This window comes from Petaurus breviceps, unplaced genomic scaffold (genome assembly GCF_028583685.1).
Source record: "Petaurus breviceps papuanus isolate PSGF00001 unplaced genomic scaffold, PetGlider_PUasm1.0 90808, whole genome shotgun sequence".
Lineage (NCBI taxonomy): Eukaryota > Metazoa > Chordata > Mammalia > Diprotodontia > Petauridae > Petaurus > Petaurus breviceps.
The window spans coordinates 209,637-232,422 of NW_027187349.1; the positions used below are offsets into that span (position 1 = coordinate 209,637).

The window sequence follows — 22,786 nt, forward strand, 5'->3', positions numbered from 1 at the left end:
TTTCAATTTAAAAAATGGATTGGTAATGCTCTAATCATTAATCCATTGTTTTAGTGTAAGCGTGCTGTCATATGACTTAATGATCAGAGCATATATTTGCATTCATTTTTTCTGATTTTTTTTTGGGGGGGGCAGGGAATGGGGATTGCCAAGATCTCTAAATGTCCTGTCTTTGTCTTCATTGAGCAATGTCTAAAGTGTTCTTTCACATGACTTTGTTCCCATGAAAGTGGTATAAAAGGTAATGAAGACTGAGCTAGAGCCAAAGCAAAAAATATAGCCCTTGCCAGCTGCCATATCTCTCCCCATACAACTGAAGTAACCCCAATACTAGGTGGCCTCAAAGAAAAGTCTGATTACTGTGATCCTTGTACCAGGGTAAGCAAATCCCTTAAATTATTTTACTTGAGGTACTTAAACTTATAGCTATGCCTCTAAGAAAAGGAGGAGGAGGGAAGGAGAAAAATTCCAAACAGCTGAGTTTTTTCCTATTCAAGTCATAGCTTCTCAGTGCCTCAGTTTCCAAATCCTTAAAATGGGAGAGAAAATTGTAATAGATGACTTCCAAAGTCCCTTTCAATTCTAAGTCTGTTATAATCAGAATAAAATTTCTATAATGCTTTAAAATGTGGACTGAATATTACATATATTATCTTATTTGATTCTCACAACAACCTTGAGAGGTAGGTGCTGTTATTATGTCCATTTTACAGATGAGGAAACTGAGGCAAGCAGGTTAAGTGACCTGCCCAGAATCACACAGCTAGTGAGTATCAGAGGCAAAATTCAAACTCAGGTCTTCCTGACTTGAAGTCCTACACTCTAACAATTTTCCTACTTCACTGCCTCTGGTCCTTTTGGTGATATGTCAGTTTGTATAAGCTTTTTACCACAAAGATTCAGGTTTGGACTTGTCTCTTAAAGTCTTTATTTCCCTGACCTCCAAATATTGTGTGTGATGCTTTATTTTATTTGTAAATTGATAGTTGAAGCATAAATACATAAACTGTCAGTTATGTGGATAGCTAACAATTGCCATTTACGTTAGAAAGAAGATAGAAAATGCATAGCCAGACTCATACTATTGAATTTTGTGAACAAGTCTGCATTTTGGGCTTATCCTCTTTAGTGTCCATTCATTGATCAAACAATCCACAGAACTGGGAAGGCTCACATTTTAAAGGGGGGGGGGGCTTGGATTAATTGATTCTCAACTTTCTTGAACTTGTATTTAATTAAACTTTGGAGGAGTGTGTGAGTTAGGGAATTTCTAGGGGAACCTTACTTATCATTTGCTGATTTAAATACAAAACAAATAACAAAAAATAATCCAAACATAGCATTGTTGCTGTTGAAGACACCTGATCTTCAATCATCTATTAGTCATCTAAAGGTTTAGATCAATGATAAAACTGATCTTTCATTCATTCATTCATGCATGCATGCATTCCATAAATACTTATCAAATGCCAACTATGTGCTAATCCACTAAAAGAAAACTGAAAAAAAAAAAACATGAAAATTTCACCTCTTGTGTTAAAATGTGATTTAACCCATTGTCCCTCTGTAATTAACATTTCTTTCCTTTACTTAGAGAAGTAAATAAATGCAGAGAAATTTTCTTCTAATACATTTACCTTAGTATTCCATGGAATCTCCCCCCAAAAGTCCACATTTCTAAAAATTCATTGTTAAAAATCCTGCAGTTTGATGGACAAGGTAGGATCAGAGCTATTATGATGCTGAATGTTAAAGTAAGCAGTCTGAAAAATCATGTTTACATATTGAAAGTATTTTATTGCATTTTATTTTTCATTCCTGGACTATTCAGTACCCTGATGGGATTTCTCATGTTTGTCAAGCCTAAGGCTATCCACCCCCTGCTCAGGAATATTGTATTAAGAATTTTACCTATCTATTTACATACATATATGTGTGTGTGTGTCTACATATGCTTGTATATGTACACACACGCGCACACTCTCATATGCTTATGGGTGAATCTGCAATTCGGTATGTTTCTGACTGTGAAGCTCTCTGTGCTGCATGCACAAGAGGGAGAGAATAGCTTAACTCTTGTATTATGACCTATTTTCATTGGTCATAATAAGTTTTTTTTTATATCAAATTTGATTCATCATCTTTAAAATATTATTTTATTCTATCTTCAGCACTAGAATGGAGGGGGAAGTGATTCTCTAAGTTACTTGAACCTTCAGAACTTGTTGCAAGGTTTGGGGATTTTTTTGCACAATCTTTGATGTCAACATAATAATTAGCATTTTCCCTCCAAACACGGAAAACTATACCCATATATTGAAAACTAAACTATAAAGATGGTTTATATATCATGCATACACAATTGCTGTCGAAATAAAATTAGAAAAAGCTAAAAAGCTACTTCTTAACCAGTTTATCATTATCTTTTGTTAAAAGGAGAGAGAAGATTCTCTTTTATAAAGGTAGGTAAAAAGCCAAAATTCAGGTTTATTGACATCATAATGTTTTGTTTTGTTTTGTTTTGTTTTACTCCTCTCAAGTGTTAGCTTAAATGAGAGCAATTAATGATCTTACACTAGACCACTATTTAGGGAAAACACTTGAAGAAGGTTTATTTATTAGGGCAAATGTATAGAGGTCAGAATTAATTTTTTTTGAAAACCCGCTAATTGTTTTCCCCTTTTAATTTTCACAGTGGTATGTGGTTAAATATTCATGATAATGCTGATGGTATGCTAAAGGTCTGAAACAGATCAGGAGTCTCAAAATCAACACAGGTTATTTAACCCTTTTCATCTAATGCACCATCAGGGACTTGCTCAGTCAATTCCCATAGTACTAGAATAATTAGAAGATAGTAATGAGGATTTAATTAGTCCTTGAGATATGCTGAAATAGGACCACTGAGAACTTTGCCGTTTGGACATGGATTGCACGCAGAATTGATGCTATTGCAGTTCTATGATGTACTGCAAAATGTATTCTGTTGCTGGAGGCGGTACTGGGGCACCGTTCTGTGCCCGTCAGATCTACATGGAAAGGACCCAGGATGAGATCTTCCAAGACTCCTGAACAGCAGCCAACCCACTCCTCAGCCGAGCCCTCCTTTCTACAACAGGGTGCTACTTCTTCACTATTCCTCTTTCTCTATTTTTTTAAAGGAGACATAATTATCATCAAATTAAACAGGAATGTTTTGGCTTTGTTTTTCTTATACCTAATTAGAGAGAAATCACATCATATATAGACTACTGTGGTTACAAAATAACATGATATATATAGGAATAATACTTTATTGAGTCATTGTTCAATTGTGTCCAACTCTTCATGACCTGTTGGGGATTTTCTTGGGAAAGATACTGGAGTAGTTTGCCATTTCCTTCCCCAGCACATTTTATACATGAGCAAAAACTGAGGCAAACAGGGTGAGGTGACTAGCCCGGGGTCATACAGCTAATAAGTGTTATTATCCTTACAAGGCTGGGACAGGGTTTAAATTTGAACTCAGAAAGATGAGTCTCTGACTCCAGGCCTGGCACTCTATCCACCTCGCCACCTAGCTGCCCTGTTGAGAATAGTGTTACACGCTGATTAGTTGCAAGAGAATAGGTAAACAAGTTGTGTCGAGTTTTGTGGTGGTGGTGGTGATGGTGGTTGGTGGGGTTTTTTTTTAAGCTAGACTTTTAAACTAGACACTTCACTACTGTGTGTCAACAGCATCAGAGAAATCTAGTCCTTACATAGAAGTGAGTCTTCAGAGAGTAATAGTTATCATTGGCTATATCGTAGTAAATTTAAATGTCATTTTGGCAGTAGAAATGATATCCGCCAAAAGAGTGTAACAGATGGGTTGTGTTCAAGCATTTTAGATATTCCCTTTGTAAGCCATTAAAGGAAGGGGAAAAAAATTAAAATAATTTGAATGCCTGTGCAAAAAATGTCTGTTATTTCATTCTTACTAGCTTGCTTGTAATTAGGCATTGTAGAATATCAAGTTTCCAAGTTTCTTTATCCCAAATGGCTCTGTAGTATTTAAACCCTATCCCAGCCTTGTAATGACCATAGTCTTTCTTTGTTATTAATCAGGCAGATCGTCGCTTTCTTTTTGAAATCTAAATGAAATTTCTTCTCAATTTTTTATTGAATTCCACTTATTAAAAAGTCCCATCAAACTTAATTTTTTTTTTCACTTCTGGAAGCAGAAATCCCAAAGATAATCCCATTATAAAAAAGCAGAGGGATATAGTAACGAAAGCATTGACCTTTGTGTAGATACCTGGATTTGAATCCTGAGGTAGACACAAGTTATGTGTCTCTGGTCAAATCACTTAATCTCTCAACATTAGTTTCTCCTTGTATAAAATGAGAATGATACAGATCAATAGATATATATATATATATATATATATATATATATACACACACACACACACACACACACACACAGATCTATGCATAGATCTATATATACACACATATATATATGTATATGTAAAAATGGTACATATATATGATAATACCTATAGTGCTTTGTTAAGTGGATTGATGTTAATGATCATGTCAGATAATGCATATAAAGGACTTTTCAAATGTACAAACATTATATAAAAATTACTTAATACTTAATACAACAGAAATTGCCATTTTCCCAAGACTAAAAAAAATTTTTTTCCCCATTTCTCATACTTTGGTAATTTGAATTTCATTCAAACAGCCAAATAAACATTACTCATGTCATTAAAGTTCTTGAGCTTGCCATATCAATTATACCTCTTACAGTTAAGTCAGTCTTGGTTCACTTGATGGCAGTGTAAAATATTTCTCTCTCTTAAACAGCTGCCAAGATCCCAAATTTGTGCCAGGTTAAAGCCACAGTTTCTGACCTCAGTCTTTCACAAATACAATTTTCCAACTAAGTTATACATCCGATTAATACAATTCAAATGACATTGTTGGAAAAGGGTTATAAGTTTGAATCGTGGCATTTGCCAAGTTGGACTGTAATGACTTTGGTGCAAGTTGGCAAGGTAATTTGATCCAGCTCTAAATCTAACGTCCTGTGAACCTAGGTAAGCAGAAGAGAAAATATGGAAGATCTTGAGGAAAGAGAGTGTTCTAACCAATATAAGAGGATCAGGAAATGCTATCCATACAATTCAGCCCCTGAATTCAATCCTAAAGGAAGTGAAGGATTCTAAGAGATATAGGGAAGAAGGAAATGAATTCCAGCCTGTACAAAGGCAAAGAAAGAGGTGATTGAATTTCAGGTTTGAGACATGAGTTGGCCAGTTTGCCTGGAATGCAGGGTACATGAAGGGAGGGGGAGGTACTGTGAAATGTCCTGGAAATTGGGCTGAGATCACATTGGGATGGAATTTTTTTTTTCTGTTTTTAAATGAAAAACAAAAATTTGTACTTTCTCTTATCGAGAAGTGGGAGCTTCTGAAGATTTTTGGCTGGAGAGTAACATGGGTAGACCAGTACTTGAGGAAGAATCGTTTTGGTAACTGTGTAGAGGAAGGATTGGAGAGGGGAAAGACAATTAACAGAGTTGCTGATACTAGTTTCATTTTGAGACTTCATGAAAAATGAACAGTAAAAATCTTTTCCCCCGGCTACGTGTTAGCTTTGCCTTTAGCTTGAGCATCTGACATCACCTTGAAAAAGATCCATACTCTGAACTTCATGTGTAAAATAAGGAGTGGAGGGTTGGAAGTGCTTTGCAAACCTTAAAGAACTAAACAAATGTTAGCTATTCATAATATTAGCTATCATTATTGTGATAATACTCTAATGAGAAAATTATTAAATGTTTCATAGCTTTCATGTTGGGCAATTAGGTGGCACAGTGGGTAGAGCACCAGGCCTGGAGTCAGAAGTTATATTACTTAAAATTACCCTGATTGCCTCAAAAAAAAAAAAACCAGTAAGAATAAAGTGTGGAGGAGTGGCTAGGTGGTACAGTGACTAGAGCACCAACCCTGGAGTCATGAGGACCTGAGTTCAAATCCAACTTCAGACACTTATTGTGTGACCTTGGGCAAGTCACCTAACCCCAATTGCCCTGCCTTCTGCCCTCCAAAAAGAATAAAGGGTAGGGACTAAATGGTCCTGAAGACACTTTTAATATGTGTCTTCACTAGCCTCTAACTAAAATTTAGCATTTCCTTCACTTATAATTTTTTAAAACAGCCTGAGAAAGGGGTCCATAGACTTTACCAAATCATCAAAAGAAGGCTGTCATACAAAATGCTTAAGAACTCTAAACTGAAAGGAACAATTACATCCATTACAGTATATTTTAAAAAAAAATCTCATGTCATTACTTTTTGTTCAGCACAGTCATTTGAACCAAGGGTTAACAAAGTGTTGCTAAATAAAGGTTGCTTTAATGAGCATATTAGACTCATTTATAATCAGCACATTGTTTATGTTAATGGAAATGCTTTACTGGTGACTTTTTTTTAAGTAGATTAATAAATGTCCCCTACATTCTTGTTTACATTTGCTTCACAAATACTTTCTCAATCAAAAGTAGTACAAGGGGTTAACTTTAGTCCAGCCTTATCTAATTATCACATTTTCCCAATTAATTGTCTCCAAAGTAATGCAGTTTTATGGTATTTCAAACAATCTGTATCTGATTTTTCTTTCTTATGAATACTCGTTGAAAGAGGAAAATCACTTGTATAACTATAACCCTCGATTTCCTTTCAAATTCAATTTCTAGGGAAGTCATCCGCCTTCTAAATATATGAAGGAAATGATTTTTTGCCTTATCCCCATTTATTATTTTTATTAGTTGACATTTTCTTGTTCTATCATGTCGTTTATGAAGCTGAAATGCTACTTAGCTAACTTTTTCAAAATTCTATCAAAGCTCTCATTAGAGGAATAAGGTACCTGATGAAAATATCATTATGGGTTTTCATTTAGATTTATATAAAGTATACTCAACTTTTATTTGTGGGGAATAGCAATAAGCAGCAGGTACAAAAGTTGTTCATCAAAATGTTCTGCAAGAAAGAGGCAGTACTGATGTGCCATTGGATGACGAAGGCTTTCTTTCTGCTGCTGCTGCTAGTGTGACCTTGAACAAATTTCTTTACCTTTCCAGTTCTCAGTTTCTTCCCCTGTAAAAAGATAAGATTGGCTTGCAGATTCTCTACTCTCCATTCAAGCTTCAGATCTATGTTTCTTTTTCTTTTATTTTTTTAAGATCTATATTTCTAAGGATGGATGGGGGGGGGGGGGCACATGGAAAGTTGTTTGTTTCTACCAGTTCACAGGTCCACAGAAACATTTGTCTCTGCCCTGGGTATCGAGCTTAGAATTGGCATCGCACAGAACTTAGACAATTTGCATAAGGAAAGGTTAGATATTTTGTCCCCAACTACCGTCTGGGTAATCAGATCCTTCCCTTGATTCCAATTTATTAATGATAGATGGTGTGAATTTCTATGCTAGTCAGTAGCTAAGAGGGCCTTGTGGGGGAGAATGAGAAAAACTTGAGATATTGCTGCATCTCTCTGTATATACAGGGTGCTGGAGGATCAGGAAAAGAAGTGGGAACAGTTCAGCCCGTTAACCTAATAGCACAGCTGGTAGAACACTAGGGGGTCTGGGTTAAAGCCTTGAATGAGTCATTAGTTTCTGTCTTCCTCAAAGCAATTGATGTTGTTAAAAGAAACAGGCAGGCAAATAAACACTGAACATATTAAAATGTAACAGCAATATTTTCTTAATTCCGTTTTCTCCTCCAATATCAACCTAGCAGCTCTTTCTAAAGAGCAGTATCTCTAACTTGCCTTTCTAGTCAGACACCCTCTGCTTAGGTGGTACAGTGTGTGACCATCATTTCACACATGTGGCGAAACATCTTTTGTTGAACTGGCGTGAAGAAACAAGGCAGTCGTTCTGTGAGTTTTAACAGATGCCAACATGAAAATAAATTTTGCGTGTGCCAAAGGGAAAATGTGCTCTGCTTTTTGGTGGCTCGGGGAACCTTGAGTGTTTTACTGGTACCCTGACAGTGCTCAGCTCTTTGCTAAGGAGGTGTTTTTGATGAAGAAATTCCGTTTTTGTGCTCCCTAGTAACTGAGTATTTGGAGATGTCTTCTTTCTCACTTTTCTACCCTCTTCCTTTTTCCTGTTTCACTTATTAATGATTCAAGCCTTGTGTTTAAGTCCCTGCCCCTTTTATTTCCTACCATGTTTTGAGATTTCCCCAACACGAGGCTGTATTTGGTGGTCTGTCTGAAATGGAAAAAAGATGTCTTACTGGGGGCTAGTAACCAAGCCCATTTTAATTCTGTGATTCTCTGAGGTTTCTTGGCTTTGCCAAGAATTATTCCTCTGACTTGGCTATCAAATCTGCTTCATAATGCTGTTATCTATTAATGAGTGCATTTTAAAAAGAATATCCTATTAAATTTTAACCCAATAATCATTTTGGAGATAATAATCATTGTGTGGTTCATTATACTTTTCTATCTGAAGGATTTTTGCCTTCTTGTCATCATTAACCCTCCCTTCCCCCAAGAAAAAGCCCATGAATGTGTATATGTAAACTTGTTGGTAAATGAGTAGTCACATTCATATAATAATAATACAGTATATATTTCATTTAATATGTTATAATATATAACGTTGTTGTTCAGTCTTGTCTGACTCTTCATGATCCTATGGCCATACTGTCCATGGGGTTTTCTTGAGAAAGATACTGGAGTGGTTTGACATTTCCTTCTCCAATGAATCAAGGCAAACAGAAGTTAAGTTACTTACCCAGGGTCACACAGTTAGTAAGTATCTGAGGCTGGGTTTGAACTCAGGTTTTCCTGACTCCAGACCTAGGGCACTATCCACTAAGCCATCCACACACCCCCAATATAGAAGTTATTTAATATAGTATACTAATCAATTTATATAGTACCTACCATAGACCAGGTGCAGTAGTAAACACTTTAACAAATAAGATATCATTTGATCCTAACAACAACACTGGGAGATAGGTTCTATTATGTCCTCTTTTTACAGATGGGTCACACTGCTATTATGTGTCTTAGAAGGGATTAGAACTCAGCTGGTTCTGAATCCCCGCCCAGTGTTCTGTCTACTGTACCTCCTAAGTACCCATACAAGCATAAATAATAATACACATGTAATCAATAGTATCTGCTTCTCAGGGTTTTTGTGAGAATTAAAAGGTAACATATGTGAAGCATTTTTAAATCTTAAAGCACTATCCAAGTGCTTATAATTATTATCCCCGACCCCTAGGAACACTAAAGAGATTTATCTGAGCATTGAACAGAAATTTTAACAGCTGACTCTTCTTCTGCCTAGACCAACCGTACTTAGAACCCATCCGAAACTTCTTGGAAGGAAAGAGAAATCTTTTTTTTGTTTTGTTTTGTTTTTGCTTTTTTTGAAGGGGAGGAAGGTAGGGCAATTGGGGCTAAGTGACTTGCCCAAGTAAATGGAAAACCACTCCTGCATCTTTGCCAAGAAAAACACAAATGGGATCATTAAGAAGTGGACATAACTGAAACAAGTGAACAACAAAATTGTAGAATATAAAATGAATGACTAGTAATAATGTTATTAATAACTTTTCAAATGCTGTAATGAAGTAGACATTTTCTCCAGTCCCCATGAATCCTCAAAAACAAAACAACACACCTCCAAAAGAGGGATTCATTGAAATATTGCGACTCAAAGAGGTTCAATATCTTGCCCATGGTCACATAGCTAATTAAGTGTGAGAGCCTTACCATGCTGCCATATCATGCTGCCCCATGCCCAAACCTCCAATTCTGTCTTACCTCTAACCAAGATGGTAAGTGTTAAGTGTCTGAGGCTGGATTTGAACTCAGGCCCTCCTGACTCCAGGGCCAGTGCTCTATTCACTGCACTACCTAGCCACCCCTGGAAAGGGAAATCTTAAAAATTGAAAGCATACTTCCTTTCCATTACTTACATGTTATTTCCAATTTTTGCTTTATTTTTTCTCTCTTTAAATATTTGCATATTAAAGTAGAGATTTCCTGTAATAAAATGAGAATTAGAAAAAGAAAGAATTTTGGGATGTAGATTTCATTTAGCTTCATCAGTGATTACAGTATAACCTTAGGTGAGTCATTATTCTTTAGCAAACCAGGATGAGAGTATTGAAGATTGATGCATCTGGCCGACGATAGGAGCAGACCATGACTCATGGGTGCACAGTTCCCCACAATCTGTCTCACTTTTAATGTGAATAACTGGAAGAAAGTTCAGATATGGAGGAAGAATCATAGGATTACAGTGACATTTCCCATACCTGTCACTGCCAATAAATGGGGTTACTTACATTAGTATATTTTTCCAGATGATTAAAGTTTGCTTATTTAAATACCATATCTTTAGAATTATTTTAACAATTTTTTTAAATCTTTAAAAACTGATCACATCTTGAACAGAGTGTGTTTGACATAATTGCACTCTCAATGTTATATCAATCTAAAGGAAGGAGGAGGGGAAAAAGAAAAGGAGAGAATTTCAAAGTAAGAATTTTTTTTTTAAAAAAATGAATGTATTTGTCTTTATGATTGGGGAAAAATAAAATAGATTTTTTTTAATATTATATAAGTTATCATTAAAAATAATTTAGGTCTTCAGAACTATTTGCATCTACCTTGAATGGGCACTGAATGCTGTGCTTATAGAGTCCTTGTGCGAGGTTTTTTAAAGAGTTTTTCAGTCTTTTGCTGTCATTTCTCACTTTTTGTTGTCATTATTCCTTTAGAGGGATAATGGTTGCCTTCTGTAATCTTTCTTGCACCACTAGTCTGCTATTTGTAATTTGCTTTAATCTCATATAGAAAATAACCAAACTAGAATTTTTTAAAATAAGAGTATTTAGGTTCTAGTTAAAAGACTGTGGGGCTATACTATGAGAGACATGCATGAGCTTTGTTGAGTGATTTCTGTATTGTGTTAGTTCTCACCATATTTCTTAAACTTTAGGTTGATGTCTAAGTGACCTCTGGACAATAACATCTTGATGACTATATATTGCCTAATATTCATCTATATGATATTTTGTTATTTTTTCCTGTTTTATGTAACATTTTACATATATTACTGACCTCTTTCACCCCACCAACACTGCATACACACATGCATGCCCATACACATATACGCCGTTCCATTATCCCCTAACACATTGTTCTGTAGATCACAAAGAAATAATAGTTCTTACTTCTAATTTTGAACTTTCAGCTATGAATATCTTAGCCAAATTTTTTAAAATCTAAGATTATATATGTATATATATCTTAAATTTAACGGGTTTTTTTTTTTTAGCTTACCAAGATGTTTCTTCTCAACAATCCTGTAAAATAGGTAGTATGACTGTTGTGTTATTTCATCTTGTTCAGGTATTTCCTGAAATACTTTCCCACTTGACACTCATTCAGTTCTTTCTATACCTACATGGCAATTGAAACAAGTCTTTGAATCATATTGTTTTCTATGCATGAAGACAGACAGACTACAATGAAGTACAAAAGAGAAAAGCAACATGCCTCTTTATTTGTGTATGCCAGTTAGTTTTATTTATAGATGGATATAGATCTATACAGCTTGAAAATTATGCTCAATGCATCTGAAATAGTCGTTTCATAAACTTTCTGAAAATATTAGTTGACTTTACGCATTAGATATGTTTCTTGACATGTTTGTGCAAGCTTTTATAAAGTGAACAGATAACACCCTCACATGAGCCCCCACCCCAGTCATTGATTTTGTGAGTTTAGGTTTTTGCATGTGGGACATTTTTTCTTTTCAGTTGTTTTTAATGGAGCATACTTGTGTAATATATTATGGTCTTTCATGTGTATACATTTTGCATTCCTGTCTACAGTACTTGGAAGGCAATTTTTTTTGTTGTTGCCATTTTTTAGTTTCGCTTACTGGAAAGTTTTGCTTTTATTAAAAAAAAAATTCAGATGGTTTGTAATTAAGGGAAAAGCTTCACACCTTTGTAAAATACAGCTGGATTCTCCCAGCTGTCAGTCTGTCTATTCAGACAAGCTGCTGTTTTACAACAGCTTCCTAAACCAAACAAACAGTTCCACACAAGCAAATGGCAAATCAGTGGAGATAGAAAAATCTTTTTTCAAATTTTATTTTCAGAAATTATTTTAAGGAAAAAAAAAGTCTTCCATATTAGTAAAACTAAAGACATCAGAAAACAAACAACCCCAGGATATGCACACACATGTGCACACACTCATACAAACACAGAGCCCTACCCGTGATAATGAAGATCATTTAATCTGTACAAGATGCTAAAAGTAAAAGGAATACCTTTTCCCAAAGAAATCCAGGTACCATTTTGCATTTTAATTTACTTATGTCTGAAAAAGACAATTTTCAAGCTTCCCTTTATTTTTCACTAAGAGACACTAAAATGATTATATATATTCTCCCTTTGATAGAAATATTTTTTTTATGCTATGGTTAGAGATAGGATTTTGCAAATGTTAATTTTAGCAACACCTTATGCCAGTATAAATAATTATCATAAAATATAATCCTAGATGGATGTTATTTGTGATATTCTAAGTACTACAACAACAACGATGATGATGATGATGATGATATAGTGCTTTATAACTCTTACCTCTTTTTATGCTCAAAACAACCTTGGGAATTTTGTGCTATTATTATTCCCATTTTACAGCAGAGTAGACTGATTCAACTTAAGTGACTTTACTAGTATCAGGTATCAAGGAAATATCTGAAGCAGCATTTGAACTTAGATCTTCCAGACAAAAGGTCCCATGCTCCATTCACATCTGTCCACTCAAGAACACATATGTGTATGTATACATACATGATATGGTAGGGCCTAGGCCTATGATTTAGTAGTAGTAGTAGTAGTAGTAGTAGTAGTAGTAGTAGTAGTAGTAGTAGTAAGGCACTTGTGGATTAAGTAACTTGCCCAGGGTCACACTAGCAGAGTGTCTGAAGCCAGATTTGAACTCAGGTCCTCCTGCCTCCAGTGCCAGTGTTCTATCCATTGTACCACCTAGCTGCCCCCAGTTTCACACTTATAGGTAGGTAAAGTACTTCCTCCACTAATATTAGTTGGCAGCTTCTCATACTTTGTATACATTCTGTATACACCTGTGAATGGGTTTGTTTTCTTCCTTATTAGAATATAACCTCCATACTCCCACTGCCTGGTACTCATCGGTGCTTAATAAATGCTTTTTGATTCATTGACTTCCTTGAATATGTATCTGAAATCTCCGCGTTTTGGCAAGTTCCAGATTTTCTCTTCAAACTGCCTGGTGGCTGTTTCCAACAAAAATCTCAAACTGAGCATGCTCAGAACTGTTCATCCTTTGTCCCCATAACTTATTCTTCCTGATTTTCCAATGGTTATTAAAAGCACTATCAGCATTGCTGGTCACAGAATGATAGTACATATATGATGACATTTTGAAGTTTGCAAAATGCTTTCTTCCAACAATCCCTTGAACAGTTAGGATAGTATAGATACTATTACTATTTTATTGATTGGGAACTGAGCCTCTGGTAAGTTGTTATTCACACACAACTAGTAAGTGATAGAGACAGGACCCAAACCTCAACTTCTAGATTCTTAGTCTGTTGCCCTTTTTTTTTTTTTTTTTTTTTTGCTATTCTATTTTATTGTTTAAACATTCTTTTCTTTTTAAATTTTTAGTTCCAAATTCTCTCCATCCCTCCCACTGCCATTGAGAAGGCAATTAACATATCAGTTATACATGTGAAGTCATGCAAACATTTTTATATTAGTCCTGTATTTTTTAAAGCACGAATAGTAAAGAAAGTAAAAAATACATATTTCAATTTCCTCCAGAGTTTATCAGTTTGCTCTCTCTGGAGGTGGTTAATATCTTTTTATCATGATTCCTTTGGAATTATCTCTGACCATATTATTGATCAGAGCAGCCAAGACTTTCCAAGTTGATCATCGCCATTACCATGCACAATGATTTCCCCATTCTTGTTATTACACTTTGCATCAGTTCATATAGGTCTTGCCATATTTTTCTGAAACTTTCCCCCTATCATTTTTTATAGCACAACAGTATTCCATCATGATCATATGCAACAACTTATTCACCCATTCCCTAATTGATGAGCCCTCCCTTCCATATTCAATTCTCTTCTGCCACAAAGAGATGCTATAAATATTTATAAATATTTTTGTGGATTTGGCCCTTTTTCTTTCACTTTGATCTCTTTGGGATATAAACTGGTAGTTGTATTGCTAGGTCAAAAGGGTATGCACAGTTTTATAGCCCTTTGGGCATAGTTCCTAATCATTCTCCACAATAGTTGGACCAGTTCACTACTCCAATAGCAGTTCATTAGTATACCTGTTCTTCCCCATTCCCTCAGGCATTTGTCATTTCTTATAGGGGTGAGGTGGTAGCTCAGAATTGTTTTAATGTTTCTTTTTTTCAATCAGTAGTGATTTAGAGCATTTTTTTATATAACTTTAGATAGCTTTGATTTCTTCTTCTGAAAACTGCCTGTTTGTATCCTTTGATCTTTTATCAACTGGGGAATGGTTCTTATTTTTTATAAATTCGACTCATTTCAATACTCACTAGATATTTGAGAAATTAGACTTTTATCAGAGAAACTTGCTATACAAAAAATATTTTTGATATTACTTCATTGTCTGTGGTATCCTTTAACATAATGTAGTTTCCCTGATTATCTCTTTTAATTAGGTCTGTTTTTGTTGTTGCTTTGTCTAAGGTGTTAATTGCCACGCATGCCTTTTTTGTTGTTGTTCAGCTGAAGCATATTAGATTCTACTCCAGTCCTTTATTTTAACTCTGCATGTGTCTTTCTGTTTCAAGTGTGGCTCTTTTAAACAAAATATTGTTGGATTATGGTTTTAATGAATCTTGTTAGCTCCTTCCATTTTATGGGAGCATTCATCCTATTCTCTGCTGCTCTTCCTATTACAACAGTGTAACTAAGAACTGGAAAGGGCAAACATAAGAGCCATTGCTAATGAAGTAATAAAAGATAGCACTGGGAGTTTTGTGCCAGTCAGCTTTAACTAAAATACCTGGGAAAATGTTAGAACAAATCATAAGTTTGCTGACACTGGGAAGAACATAAGGTTTTATGGAAAAGCAAATAATATCAGGCCAATTTAATTTCATTTTCTATTACAAGTCTTGTTAATGAGGGAAAGGGAATATCTGTAATACATCTGAACTTGAGCAAAGCTTTTGAATCAGTCCTATTTGATTATTTCATTAATAAGCTGTTTTAGTGCCAAATTGAATGATAAGGACAGCAAATGCGATGGGGTTTGGGGAAGATCATTGTGGACTAGAGTGCAAAAAGAAGGTTTGAACTATGACTTGGAAGATTAAGGATAACTTCAGGTAGGAGATCTGGATGGAAACCATAACATCAGTAAAATGGTCACAGAAGAAATAAGTACGGTGTGTCTATGGGACATTAAAATATGAAAGAAGGAATATTCAGGGGGCTTATAAAATTATTTTTCCAAGAAGCAATTTAATCCTGACAGTTTCTTCTTGGAGCTTCAGATATAGTGAAATGTTGATTGAGTTAGATTTCCTGCTATTATTTTGTCCTTATCTACAGTGCACTGAGCTATAAAAGAATTTTCCATCTTCTTCTGGGTCAGCCATTAGGTTTACCCCAGGAGTTCAGGATTTGAGTCTGTCATGAGCAATCTTAGATGACCCTCTACTAAATCTCAGTTATCTCCTAGTCCAGGAGGTTTCCAAGGAAGAAAGGTGGTTGAAGTTTGTCCTTGGCACATTCTCAGGTTTTGAGAATCATAAAGAAGTCTCATTTAAGAGGAAAAGCTCATCCCTAACTCAAGATTTATATTTTATGTGTGAAAGCTTTATGCTATGTCGATTTATACTTTTTTATACTCATTTTCCTTATAGGTTTTATGACAGGCACACAAAGGAACCCTCAGATGTCTCAATATGGGCCTCAACAAACTGGACCATCTATGTCACCTCATCCTTCCCCTGGAGGACAGATACATCCTGGAATCAGTAGCTTTCAACAGAGTAACTCTAGTGGGGCTTATGGTCCTCAGATGAGCCAATATGGACCACAAGGTAAAAAAAAATTTTTTAAGTAGTATTTATATGTGTGTGTATGTATGTATATGTGTAAATACATGCATATACATATATATACGCACACATACACATATCATCTCCCAAAACTATTGACATGAAACTCCTAAATAATCTTATTTTTAAATGTCCTTTAGAAATAACATATTTTGTTAAAGCACTTATTTTTATGTTAAAGTTGCAAGAATGTAAGATCTTCCATTGGTCCAAAATTAAGTGTTAGGAAGAGAGAGCACAGAAATTATTTTGGATTGATCGTCAGAACCTTCTTTTTGGTATCATAGATTCAGAGCAGAAAGGGACCTCAGAGCCCATACAGTTCAGTCCTCTGATTTTTCAGATGGAGAAACTATGGCCCAGGGATGTTCAGTGATTTGCTAAAGGTTACACAGATAGTGAGTGTACAAATATGGAATTGTTCTTGGGATATAAAAGACACAGGTCCAACTCCCAAATAGTTTATAATTTAAACCTTAATTTCACTATCAGAGGGCCACCAGGCTGTGCAAGGAAGGGCCAACTAGCCTAGGTCTGAGAAAATGTAGCCAGATACCGCTTTCATTTCAATCAGTACTGATATCAGACCTGTGAATTTCTGCTATACTTCCAGCCTGGGTGACATCGGGGGAAAAAAAAAAGAAGCAACTAAAACCAGGACTGAATCAATAGCTTACTCTCACTTATATCGCTACTAAGTGACAAAGAAGGAGCTTGAACTGAGGTTCTCTGATTTCCCTGTACCATATTCCTTGAGCTTAAGTACATGCATTTTAAAATCAGGTCACTGAGGTTTGGGAGAATTTGTGTTTTTAAAGTTACTTTCTAGACTTTGGAAATCATTATTTACAATGTATTTGTTTACATCAGACATTGAAAGGTAATTTGTAGAGGGATACCCTGACTCATTTTCCACAATTAACTAAATTCTTCTGAAAATACTGATATGTCCCAAATTAAGATAATCAGGATAGGATAGGGAGTTTAGACAGTCTTTATAGTCTTCATAACAGGGTTGTGTGTGTATATTTGAAGACTTACTGTGTACAACAGTATTTCATGGACATCATTAAGTAGAGATTTATTGAGTCATTTCAGTGACTGTGATATAAAGGAAAGACAGGCAAGGAACCTGGGTTTAATTGTTCTCTTTCCTACCGGTGTGATTTAGGTAATTCATTTGACTTTTTTCAGTCGCATTTGCCTCATCTACAAAATGAAGAGAAAACGTCAGATGATTCCTAAGGTCATTTATCACCCTAAATCCTGTTCAACGCTCATTTTGAGTTATCCAAATCTATCCATTTTATCTTACTGACTAGACTCCATCTGATTCATAAATTTAGGCATAGTGGTCTGAATACTTGTAATATTTCCTCTCTATTTTTATGTTCCTATGTGACCATAAGAACAATGAACAATGCTGCAGTTTAAAATTTTTAATGACATATTAGAAAGTCGATAATTTTCTTATATTGAGTTTCAAAGTTCTTCCATGTCTTTGTTAAAGAAATTATATATTGAATTCTGTTTCATGAGTCATGAAAAGCTGCATGCGAAAACAAAACTTCCTGGTGGGACAAATAGATGAAAGTATTAATTTGAAAGGACTACTCAGTGCCAATAGATTTTAGTTTATTTCTCTGCTCTCATAAAGAAAGGATAATAAATAAGTTGGAAGTTACAACTCTCTATTGATTATCAACAGATCCCCTGATATTTTGCTCTGGAGCTTTTCACCCCAGGTAACCAAAAGAATTCTTTCGCCTCTGAAAACTCACAGAATATCCTTTGTGCCTTTCTTGCAAAAACATAATGCCGTCTACCTTGCATTATGACTCTTAGGTTTTATCTCACCCACTATATTGTAAACTTCTTCAGAGCAGGGGAATGGGTCTGTTTCATCTTTGTGTTTCCCATAATATACCTTGAGTGTGGTAGGTTTTATGTTCGCTGAATGACTGAAATTAATAAACTTGGCTATTCCTTACTTAACATTTTTTACAGGTCATTGATTCCCTCTCCTCCTTTTGGACTATAAATTCTCACATTTTTATGTATTATGAAGCAGTCTGTAGAGTTTATAACAGTATAGAAGATCATATTACTCTAAAGATTATTTCTTTTCACAGATTTTTTTTAAAGGTATATGCCCTGTTGTTGTCTGTCTAATTGGCTCCTACCCACTTTGGGCCAGATTATTTGTATTCTGTCCGTCAAGTAATCTGCCACAATCCTTTCCTAGGAAAGCATGAGCACTCTTTGCATCAGTCAAATAGAGGCATTTGGTGTGAAGATGTGCAGCTACCATGGGCTGTGATTGACTCGGGGTTTATCCATTTATTGTCATTCCTTCTTTTGGAAACACCGTTGCTTACACAATATCTCCAAAAAGTGGTCATCTGTCTTTTGTTTCAGAACCACAAATGACAAGAAACCAACTGGCTTATAGTGCATCCTGTTTCATTTATCTTTGTGCCACCTCAAGCACCCTCCCTTCCTCTTAGCTCTTTTCCCCAGGTTAAGTATTTCTTTCAACTGATTTGTATAGTACATGGTTTCGAGTTTCTTCAGCATCCTGGTTACTCGTCTCTAAGTACACTCCTGTAAACTATGTCTCTCTTTTAGATTTAAGATTTGAATAAAAGTACTCCAGTGATCTTGCGCATAATTAGACTTATCTTCTCCTTCACCTAGACACCTTAACTCTATTATTGCAGCATCAGATAATTCAGACTTTTCAATAATTAGGTCATACTATTGATATATTGACCCTAAAGCCTACAAAAGCCTTCAACCCCTTTTCACATGAACTACTGTCTACTCATATTTCCTCCATCTTGTACTTGTGTAATCATTTGTTTTAACTTAAGTACCAGACCTGTTTAGATCTTTTTGTATCCCAGTTCTTTCAGCCATTCTGTTTTCCTTCCTGCTTTGTGTTACTCACAAAAAATATTCAAAGGATGCCATCTCCACCTTTTTCCAAATCATTTACAAAAATATTGAGCAGCATATTGGGCACTTTTCACTCTTCTACTTAACAAATTTAGGCTATTAAAGAACAGTGATTTAATAAATGTTGCTATAGATCATGACATGTGCAGAAGCGACCCTTATCTGCTTTTCCCAAATAGTAGAACTGAATGCCTTTTGTTTAGTCAGCTTTTATTTTTAATAGTAGAATCAGTTTTGGAAGTCTAAAGTATTCCAATTGATTTCTTTCCAAAAGAATAATAGGTTTGTTTCTTGATACCAGTAACTCATTCTGAATAACTTCCTGAAGATGATGTAACTATAAAATTCATGATTTTGGAATGCTAAAATGGGTATTTCATCATTTTAAAAAGTCATAAATGTTATTAAATACTTTTATTAACCATTAAGTTATTGAACACTTGTGTAGCATATTAATAAATGTAAACATCTATTATGCACTTATTGTGTACTAAGCCCTTGGGATACAAATATAAAAATGAGAGTGCCTGCTGTCAAGGGGCTCACACCATCATTGTCAAAGGGGCAACATATTAAAGAAGGTTCAATTTCTGGGCAGATGACAGGTCTGTCTGGATGTTCTAAGGGTCTGGTTGTGGCCTAGGTGGCAAGGTCCATGGGTCCTTAGGTTACATCAGTGGGGCAGTGCCAGGAATCTAGGGAGTATCGAGGCAGGGCAGAGGGTAAGGACCATTGATTAGACCAGTGGTCTTTCATCTCCCTGAAAGGAATAGAGTTGGGGATTTTCCATCTCAGTCACACATTGTAAACCATTAGGCAACTTTGCATGAGTTTTATAGAAAGCGTCAAAGGAAGAAGAAGGGAGCCTCTGTGGTAATGGCCTTCCCACCTCCTGGCTGTCCACTCATATGGGTTCTTAAGATCTAGCTTTAAGCCACTAAAATATTAGTCATACCAAGTAGTTAATTATTTGATTGTCTTATTCTTCATAGTATGTAATAGTAAAGAAGTTACCTAATCCAACTCCTACCTAAAGAGAAACTTCATTTGCAGCAACTGAAATAAGTGATCTTTAAAAAATCTAACAGACACTTACTATATGCCAAGCATTGTGCTAAGTGCTGGGGATTTAAATAAGAAAAAAGAAAGACAGTGGCTACCCTCAGGAAGCTTATAGTCTCAAGGAAGAAGACAACACAGAAAAGGAGGCTGAAAGGGGAGAAAAGGAGAGAGTGGTAGCAGCTGCTTCTTCCATCTGGAATCCTAAATTCCTTCCATATAACCTCACATGATCTGGTTTCAAGTCCTGTCACCCAGTTTGGATGTCTTCCAGCTTTTCCTAAAAAATTAATCCCCCCAAACTAAACACAACCTGCCAGATGTGGTCTGGTGGGAAAGGGAGTGTATTGGAATAGTAACTTCCCTTTTCTTCATATTCTTCTTTTAGTAAGGTATCCTCACTTTTTGTGTTGGCCTTTTTGGCTGTCTTGTCACACTGTTGACTCACTAGGTCACACAGTGGAATGCCAGGCATAGACTCAGAAAGACACGAGTTCATATCCTGCCTTAGATACTTACTTGTTCTGTGACCCTAGACAGGTCACTTAACCCTCTCTCAGGTTTACCTTTCTTAGCTGGGGAAAAAAAATGGAGATGATCATAACACCTACTTTACTAGGTTGTTTTGAGAATTGGATGGTACCACATAAATGCTAGCCATTGATACTGTTATAATGATTATTATACTACGAATGCCTCCAGGTCTTTTTCATGTGCAGTGTTATTTGGCCACATTCCCCAGCCCTTTGATCATTAAATTGATATTTTTACATTTGGGTCTAGGATTTTGTGTTTATCCCTGTTTAATTTCAGCTTATTAGATTCTGCCTATGTAGCCCATTGGGATTTTTGGGTAACCTAATTCTGTTTAATACTATGAGCCCGTGAGCCAACATGTCAGGAGATGCTGCAAGTTTCTTGGCATTTGAAGATTTTATAAGCATTCTCTTTATGTCTTTATCTAAGTAATTGACCAAAATGTTGATTAGAACTGGACTAAGGACAGAGCCATACCATCTTCCTGGTTGTATTGCTTCCTTAATCACCACTCTTGGTGTCCTGTTCATCTGGCTTCAAGTCCACTAGCTTGTACAGTCATCCATATCATGTATGTCCACTTATCCCTAAGGTTGTCTTAATGATAAATGACTTCTTTGCAATTATTTGTCCTATTTATTTCAACAACAATCCTCACATCATTGTGAGCTAAGTGTGATGGCTATTATTGTCCCCTTGTTACACATGACATAAGGTTCAAGGAAGTGATTTGCCTGTGTCCACATAACTAATAAGTGTCAGATACATGAACTGAACTTGTTTCTCTCTTTATTCTGAAATTCAGTACTTTTCCATTATAGCATCCTGCCTCTTGATGTAGAATATATGCCATGAAATCAGATGCCTTTGGTATGCTCTGACTCAAGCCATTCCCTGTGCTACCATTTTTTTAAGCATGATAAAAGCAAATGAGCTTATCTACTGGCCTGACATGGTCTTGTAAGACCAGACTGACTCATTGATCACTGGTTCGCTTCCTAAAACTTTCAAGCTATCCCTTTGAGGCAGCTCAGGTGGTGCTGTTATGGCCCCGAGCCTAGAATCAGGAAGACCTGAGTTCAAGTATGACTTCAGGCGCTTACCAGCTATTTTATATCACTTTACCTCTTTTTGCCTCAGTTTCCCAACTGTAAAAAGGAGATGATAGTGGCACCTACCTCTGAGGGTTGTTGTAAGGATCAAATAAGATATTTGTAAAGCACTTAGCATAGTACTCATCACATAGTAGGTGCTATGTCCCTTCATTTCCCCTAATAGTTAATTAAAAACTACAATACTGAAATTTTTTCCAGGAATTGAAATCAAGATCACTCGCCTTTAGCTTGAACCAGTCTATTTTCTCTGCCTTTGGGGAATGAGTTCTGTTTGTCTGACTCTAGTGCTTCAAGCCTCATTCATTTACTCTGCATGACTTTCCAAGATCATCCATGGTGATTCAGTCTCATCCACTCATTCTTTCTGTGCCTGGTGATAGAATTCATTCATGGAGACTCAGATTCATTGATTGTACCTGTGGGCTGTCTTAGTATACATGCAGCTCTTTTTGTTAACGAAGTTGCTTCTATGCTTCTCAGTCAACAAAAACAAAAGCTGAGTAAGAGTTGAATAAGTCCGCCCCCACCCCCAGGTGTCGATTGTCACCTTCTTCTTGGACTCAACATAGACTTTTTTGGTCCTTTTTGTTGTGCCTAGCATTCATCCCCATTTTCTGTGCCTTCTGACTATCAGTATTGCTTTAATAGTAAGTACCCTTCAGTACCTTTAATAGTAAGTAAGCTTTCTTCATCTTCATTTATTTTCCTTTTTTTTTTTTTTTGCCTTTGTAGGTGTAATTTTTTTTTTAACATTCTATGTTAGTTGATACAAATAGAACAATCCTGCTCAAAAAGGGAAATTTCTTGCCCTTATCTTAGAACACCTTTATATGCTCCTTGTGAGTCTATAACCTATCACCATGCCTTCAACCTAGAAGGCATTCACATCTTGATGGAATGAATAAATTTGTGCAAAAACTAACAAGCTTT

General features: G+C 35.8%; 1 protein-coding gene across 7 annotated transcripts in view; it reads left to right on the forward strand.

The window, feature by feature from the left end:
- ARID1B (AT-rich interaction domain 1B) overlaps positions 1-22,786 on the forward strand; it is a 214,412-nt gene that overhangs the window by 111,483 nt on the left and 80,143 nt on the right. For all 7 annotated transcript variants that reach the window (XM_069070297.1, XM_069070291.1, XM_069070294.1 and 4 more), the window contains one exon: positions 15,990-16,169. In XM_069070297.1, the coding sequence (XP_068926398.1) occupies positions 15,990-16,169 (180 nt within the window). The remainder of the gene's footprint in view (positions 1-15,989; positions 16,170-22,786) is intronic.